Raw genomic sequence first — 7,208 nt, 5'->3', positions numbered from 1 at the left:
CAGAGTTGCACAGCTCGGTCTTCCCCAGCAATGTGACTTCTGTTGGGAGCTGGGTGAAGCCACCACCCCCACAAAACAAAAGAGGAGGAACAGAGCCAGTTTGTTCAGGCAACTTTCAAACCAAGCATTGTTTCAGATTTGGCCTTGGTTCAGTTAAAATGTGTTTTATGTGTTCCTAGAGCTGTTATGTGAAGGGGACCCTTGTGGGACCAAGGTAGCAGGAAGCAGCTCAGTTGCTAGAATTGTGCATTGCTGATTATGCTGTATCTAAGGGCACGTAAACCCAGCAGAGAAACACAAATAACAGAAAAACATTTTTAGTCCATTTGTTCAAAAGTCAGACTGCTTTAACATGGGTTAAAACTAGTGCTTCCTCAAATCCTTCACTGAGATTACTGCATTATAAACATTTCAGCCTTCATTGTCTTCACCTGATGAAGTGATGAAGAACAGTGGTACTGTCTGTGCTCATGAAGTCCTTTGACATCTACTGATAGTACGCATTTTTGTGTAAAGATCTCTCAGTCTTAGGCAAACACTGGTCATAAAAAGTTCATATAAATATACAAGATTTTCTTCTATGAATTAAGTTTGCTCAACCTCCTCTAATTTCAAGCAAACACCAAATTTACGTCTGCTAGACAGAAAGAGTTGAAGGATGGGTAAGCATTCAAATGTGACTTTTCCAGACAAGGATTGAAACACAGGCATCACAATATCCCAGAGGGTTAAATCCTGTATTGTACTTACTCTGTTGAAAAGTGTGGGATGTCAGTTTATAATTTTCTTTAGCTAGTAACTCACAAATCATGCAACATTTCTCTAGTCATTTTAGTGTGGTCTGATTCTGCTAGAATAGATCTACTAATTCCATTCCATGGAGCATCTATAGCTGAGATTACGCAGTTGTTCAAAGGAAAGAAGCACTGTATTGATTTTGGTTGGTTTATTTCTATTGGATTTCAAACAAAGAAACAAAACCCCAACAAAATAATGATTTCCTTCAGGAAATATTTGCAACCTTTGCAGCTTTTATATCATGCATGAGAAATATCAAAGGTTACTGCTCAAATGTAGCCAATGAGCCGTGGGGTGCAGGGGAAGGTTTTGCGCATCTCCATACACTTCTTGTCAATGAAGAAGGAGTTTGCCTTCACAGAAATGTCGTGTTCCAGCTTTGATTTGTTGTGAAGTAGCATTTGCAGAGTATCACGGGCTTCTTGCAGATGTTTCTTTAAGGTCTGTAAGGTGTCATCTATAGTATAAACTTCAGTGACAAGCCTGAAAAAAAGAGAAGGGGACAGGTTGCTCCAATGACTTTAGCCATCTCCCACCACGTGCCTTTTTTTCACAAAGGACAGATCAGATTTTCAGACAGAATTCAAACAGACCCTCTTGGACTGAATCAATACGAAACCTATTCTTCGCCAAACTGGCTTCCATAGCACCTGTAAGAAGTGTCAATTTCTGCTTACACTGACATTCAATAGCAGTTAAGCCACTCAGCATCCTGAATGCTATCTTCCTCACCTGCAGTCTCCTGTCTGGGTAGCATCTCTAGGGCTAGCATGGCCAGGTTGAGTTCTATAGTATGCATTTCTGGAGACCATCAGTGTAGTTCCATGGCCTACCTATGCAGACCTGGCAAAGATCCTTGCATAATCACTGAGTGGGTAAATTCTTTAATACTGTTGACCTGGTGTGCTATCTAATGTTTTATTAAATAAGCCAAACACTGTAAGCTTTAAGAAACTTTTATTTTCTCCAGAATCCACTTCAACTTGTTTTGGGATAGTCCCAGCTTTTTCACCATGGAACAGCACAGAAAAACTAGACTTTGTTAATTTGTTTTCTGTCTAATCCCTTAAACTACAAAGTTGGCAGCACACACAGAGAACAAATGCCAACATCAGCACTTCCTTTTAAATAAACAGCAAACTCAGATAACATTTACATGTTACAAAGAAGTGGTTCATTTGATATTTTCTTTCCCTATTGAGCTGAATATCTTTGTGCTTTAAACCAAGAGATAAATATGTGGAACAAATTATTTCAAAATGAATTAGTAAATGGTTTTGCATTCTCAGGTTGGAGTTTCTCAAAAATATATATATTTTATTTGAGATATAAGCTCAGCCAAAAACTGTGATAGAAAAAGTGCTGACATTTCAAATACCCTCTATCAGAATTTCAAGCTCCAATCCCAGTTAGGAAGAACGTAGCATTCAAAGATTTAGATCAGCTAAAGCATCCAAAACAACATGGTCTGGCTTAGGGAGCTGTAGCATAACAAAATTAATACTCATCAAAGGAAGGAGAATAAGATATGATAATTATCAATATAGCTGTCTAGCAAACAGTGTACTTGCATAGATATTTAGGTTGAAAGATTGGAAATCGTATCAGACTGATGGAAAAATTATGTGTACATTAAGCTTAAAGTACTTCTGAATACATGTGTAACTGCATGTTAAGTTCTTATATAACCTGTAAGCTGGTAAGAGCTGAATTGATTCAGATCCCCTACATAAATTTCATATTTATATCTTTTTACTATAGATGAAGAAAATATCCAGTGATTTCAAATGAAGTTTCCAAACTTTCTGAGACAAGATCCTTTGGAACATCAACAATATCATTGGCAATTATGGGAAGAAGGAATAATATGACCCTCTGCTTCAGCACATTTTTGATCCTAACTCAAAGAAGTTTTTTATTTTGGACACACACAGTCCTGATGACTCAGCTGATATCAATCATGATGCTGCAGACATTTTGTGGAGGAGATCTTCAGGGACGAAGTGAGAACAGACTTTGAGTGAGTAATAACTGTAGTTGTACAGTAATATTTAAAGCCATCTTGGTGGTGGTGATTGGCTTTTCTTAAATAAATTATTGATACTTGCTTATTTGTATTCCTAATCGATGGCACAAAGGTAACTGAAGTGTTAACTGATCTGCTCCCAGAGTAAAGGTAAGTGCTAAGTGAATGCTACTGTGCATAGATCAGAAGCTTTTATTTATTCACAGCTGAACTGCATCTGGAACAGGTATGATTTGTGTGATATAAAAAGACAAACAAAACTATCCAAATGGTTTGAATAGAAGCTTTTTGAGCTGACAAAACAGCATTTGGAAAACTAATATAAATTCTCAGACCAAGCATAATGTACTTCAGTAATCTCATAGTGTTGCATGTGGTAAGATTTTGATACAGGCAAATGTCAACAAGGTATAGCTTCCTGCTTTCAATAAAATATCCAAAAATTCCCTAGCTGGACTGCAAAATTCACTCCAGCTACAGTATTCCTTGAGAAAACTACCACAGAATACTCTGAAGACTTGTTGGGGAGGGAGAAAAATGGGATTAAAATTCAGAAGACCCTTCCTTTATTAGGGAAGGAAGGCTAATGTCTGAGATGCTGTTTTTTGTATCCAGAAAGACATAACGCACATTGTTCTATGAACCACAGCACAGGGATCAGCAAGCTGATGCCAGCGTGCTAGAAGGTTCCCACAACTAAAATGAGCAGATGAGCTAATCTGTACAATGATTCTGCACTCACTATATTGGATAAAAGCATTGAAAACAACAAGTTCATGAAGAAAGAGATACTGCCTCTCTGTAATTGAGAAATAACTTTTGAAGGGGTCTGACCATTAGATATTTTTTGCATCAAGACAGAATTTTTCCTGGGAAAAAAATTTTAAAGTAAGTTATTTTGTGAAGGAAATGTTGTTTCATCCTGAATTGAATTAAACACAATTCCTAAGTTCCACTCAACATGAGACCAATTTCGAAAGCATATCAGCCACCACCAAGCAATTGAACACCAAACTGTTCTGGGAAAGGGTCTCTAAACTCAACTACACTTCAGCATAGCCACTTGGATTTTAGTTCTTTCTTCCAGGATTTATAGTCACATAATGAATACAACTCTAATCTGTTGAATTAATTCATGCTGTTGTTAAATTTCTTGAATTGCTGACTGAGGAAGGGACGGGGTAGTCTGGCCTCTACTTACTGAAACTGAGGTGCATCACGGCATAGTTCTATATTGGGTCGCCTAGTTCTTCCCTCCAGGCGTGTCTGAGCCACTTTCAGTGGGTACTCCTTTGCCATTATGGATCTCTCCAGTAGCATGATTGTATCTTCTGTCTGGAAGATTTCTTGAAGTACCTGAACAAGAACATCATTTCTGTAAACCTCACGTTTCCAAAATCAGAACTTAACTCTCCTTTAAACACTGCTATCGGAACTGCTTCCATTCTGGCGTGTCATTTGGTTTTGATTTAGGGGAGGAGATTTCTACAACCTCACAGCAATCAAACATATTTGTATAATTTGTTGGCTTGATCTTGCAATTTCTTTCAAAGGATATACAGCAATCACAGCTCATGGGAGAGCCAGAGGCCATTAAATGCTGTTAAAAAATATAATTAAGTTGTTCCTGCAAAACTGGGTATCAACGCTGGAGAACGACTTCTACTAAGAAATAAACCATTTTTCTTGTTATTATAACATGAAGTAATTTTTTAATTGGAATATAAATTGGAATATAAATTTATAACAAGCAGAAAAGAAGCACTGAATTATAGTGATGGGAAAATCCCAACTGTTTTTTTTTGTGAAATGCCACTTTTGTAGAGGCAGTGTTTATAGACTTAGAGGCTCCCTTCCCATTTGCTTCATTATCTACTTTTTCTCCCAAATAAAATAACTGCTGCTTGATCAGGGACCATTTTGGTAAAGATAAAATTTCTCAACAAACTTTCACTTTCATTCAAACTTTCATTCAATACTTATTTCCTTTTCCCCCATAAAAATTCAAAAGCCATGAAACATGAAATAGCCCTGAAATAGTGGCACACTACAAGTATTTGGGGGACATTTGCTGCAAGTATGTATAAGCGTAAGTCATTTTTAAGTACTGAAGCTAACTTCTGGAAGTTCTGAAAAGTCTCTGGGAGCTGTAGAGGAAATAACTTTTTTTTTTTTTCTCTAAATGGAGACAGTATGGAGTGAAACAACATCAAAAAGGAGAGCCCCACAGAATTAGAATAGCATAGTTCTTAGTTGCAGCGCATATTACTATATCGTGGTATTATTCCCCAGCATACTGCAAGTACTTTTTATTGTTTTCATCGGTATTAAAAAGTGGAAGAAACTACAAAGGAGAAGTTTTTTTGCTCAGACGTAAAATAGAGAGCAGGAAAGAAATATTTATATTCTAATAACGTTCCCTAGCTAGTTGATTATTACATTACTTTCATTTATCACAATCAATTGCAGCCAATACAGGGAACAAATTCAAGCTCTTCCTGTAGGCAGGAGAGAACAAACTGAACTGACATTGTTTCTCAACCAGTTTACTAAAATCAATGCAACTTGAATTTCAGCAACCATTAAAAATGGCGTAATGTGCTTAAAGTTATGCTGCTGTTTAGATCTTGCCTACATATGAAGCTGTATCACACTAAGCTAATGATGCATGTGGTTTGAAAATTGAGTTAGTTCTTGCTTCTGAAAGTTTATAGGTAAAACCCAGAGGGCTAAGGATACCAGGAACCTACACACCAGCCCAAATATAAGAGCTTGGTTATGTGGTGTAGTAGGGCAATGTGACAGATCTTTCTTAATTAAATAATCACTATAAGCAAGCTGTGTTTTACAGGAAATATTTATACAGATAGATCAATGTGTTTTGGTAGCTAGTTATTTTGCACACTAATTACTTACAGTAAAAGCACATTGTTAGATCCACTGTTTCCTATATTGTCTACAATTTTACCAGTTACATACTTATTTCTGTAGATTAAAAAAAAACCAACAACAAGGGAATAAGACATAAAGAAGACAGATGCCTTCATTATGCGGGAAGTCCACATCTTTCCTTTTCCCTGAAAACACACAGGATTTGGATCTTCTGCTGCCCGATTAGAAGGAGAAGCAGAATTTGAGGAACTTGTGCTGTTGCAAGAATGTCACCATTTAGAAATGTTCTAAGAGAATCCTGTGTATGTTCATGTGCATGAGGAGGAGGTGAGATGCAGCTCCCAGGTGTGCTGCTGGGGATTAAAGGGATGTCAGGGGGATTCTATAAACATGTCAGTCCTACCCTTTGTCCACACCTTTCATCTTCACTGCCAACCAAAATATCAACCTGTGGGGATGTGCCAAGGCTGTGAGGGAAGAGCACGCAGTGCTTCTGGAGGTCACCCACTGCTTAGCAGGGTCCTCCTTTCCTGTGTTTATGTTACAGCTTCTGTCACTGCAGGAGCGCTTCCCATGCTACGCCTTGCTGCGAGCAAGTGAGCCAAGTTCACTGGGGTGTGGTTATGTTACCTGCAGTGGGATTTTGTGAGGGTTTGGGTTTTTTACACTAATTCTACTTACAGTTTATAGTAAATTGTAAGTAGATTTTTAAAATAATAAAAAAAATGTGCAAATCAAAGTAAAACCAATGAAACATCGTAACACACATCACCTCAGCTCAGTAAGAACTGGACAAAGTTATGTTTCAATTTCAGAAAGGATTTGGGAGGGTTATTTGTTTTCTACTTACAGTGAAACAGAGGACTTGTGTTCTCAGTCCTGTTTCTGAGTAAGGCCTATTTGGTTCAGAATTTGAGCTTTACTGGTGCCAACACTAGACCACAAACCCGTATGTTTCAGCTGTAATTTATCAATCCTGAGGTTCATTTCCTGCAGGGCACTGATTGTGCTGCGCTGTGAGTTTGTGTCCAACTGGACCTCACTGCCCACAGCAGATGTAGAACACACATGGATGTTACCTGAGTGACACAGATGCAGAGATTGCATTGTTCTCTCTTTTTCCAATACTAAGTTGTACATGCATTTTACCATAAATATAACTGACATAAGCCAGTATCTTCTTGTATCTAGACTCAAAGTATTTAGAATTTGCATGGTCTGCAAATTCACACAATGACAATGCTCAAAAAGGGCAGGCTCTAATTTCTGATTTCTTTTTATTGAGAATCCAGTTGTTTGTTGGTACCAAGAAGTGAGCTTTTATCTAAAATTCACAGTTGTATGTCCAGCCCTTATAACATCTTGTCTGCATAATGCACAGTCACGACAAAGCACCCTTGTGCCACATGACTTCACAAGTCCTGGTGCCAGTAGTGTGCAAGGGCACTATGCACAACCAAGACTGCTGAGCAAATCCCTCACCATTCCAAAA

At 37.9% G+C, this 7,208-nt stretch overlaps 1 protein-coding gene across 1 annotated transcript; it reads right to left on the bottom strand.

The window, feature by feature from the left end:
• Window positions 1-933: 933 nt before the first annotated feature.
• Window positions 934-4,208, bottom strand: LOC104913370 (tektin-5). Its single transcript, XM_010719418.2, has 2 exons — window positions 4,026-4,208; window positions 934-1,281 (listed from the first exon to the last, which is right to left on the bottom strand). The coding sequence occupies exons 1-2, from the start codon at window positions 4,142-4,144 to the stop codon at window positions 1,068-1,070; spliced, it is 333 nt and encodes a 110-aa protein (XP_010717720.1). The 5' UTR covers window positions 4,145-4,208; the 3' UTR covers window positions 934-1,067.
• Between the last annotated feature and the right edge of the window lie 3,000 nt (window positions 4,209-7,208).

This window comes from Meleagris gallopavo, chromosome 16 (genome assembly GCF_000146605.3).
Source record: "Meleagris gallopavo isolate NT-WF06-2002-E0010 breed Aviagen turkey brand Nicholas breeding stock chromosome 16, Turkey_5.1, whole genome shotgun sequence".
Taxonomy (NCBI): domain Eukaryota; kingdom Metazoa; phylum Chordata; class Aves; order Galliformes; family Phasianidae; genus Meleagris; species Meleagris gallopavo.
The sequence above is the reverse complement of the archived record's forward strand: the minus strand, read 5'-3'. Positions and strand labels throughout refer to the sequence as shown.

Excerpts from the sequence above, each read along its gene's own strand:
- LOC104913370 (XM_010719418.2), bottom strand. The coding sequence starts at position 4,144 with ATGCTACTGGAGAGATCCATAATGGCAAAGGAGTACCCACTGAAAGTG. Across the intron at positions 1,282-4,025 it reads CGTGATGCACCTCAGTTTCA|GCTTGTCACTGAAGTTTATA; the intron begins GTAAGTAGAGGC and ends TCTTTTTTTCAG.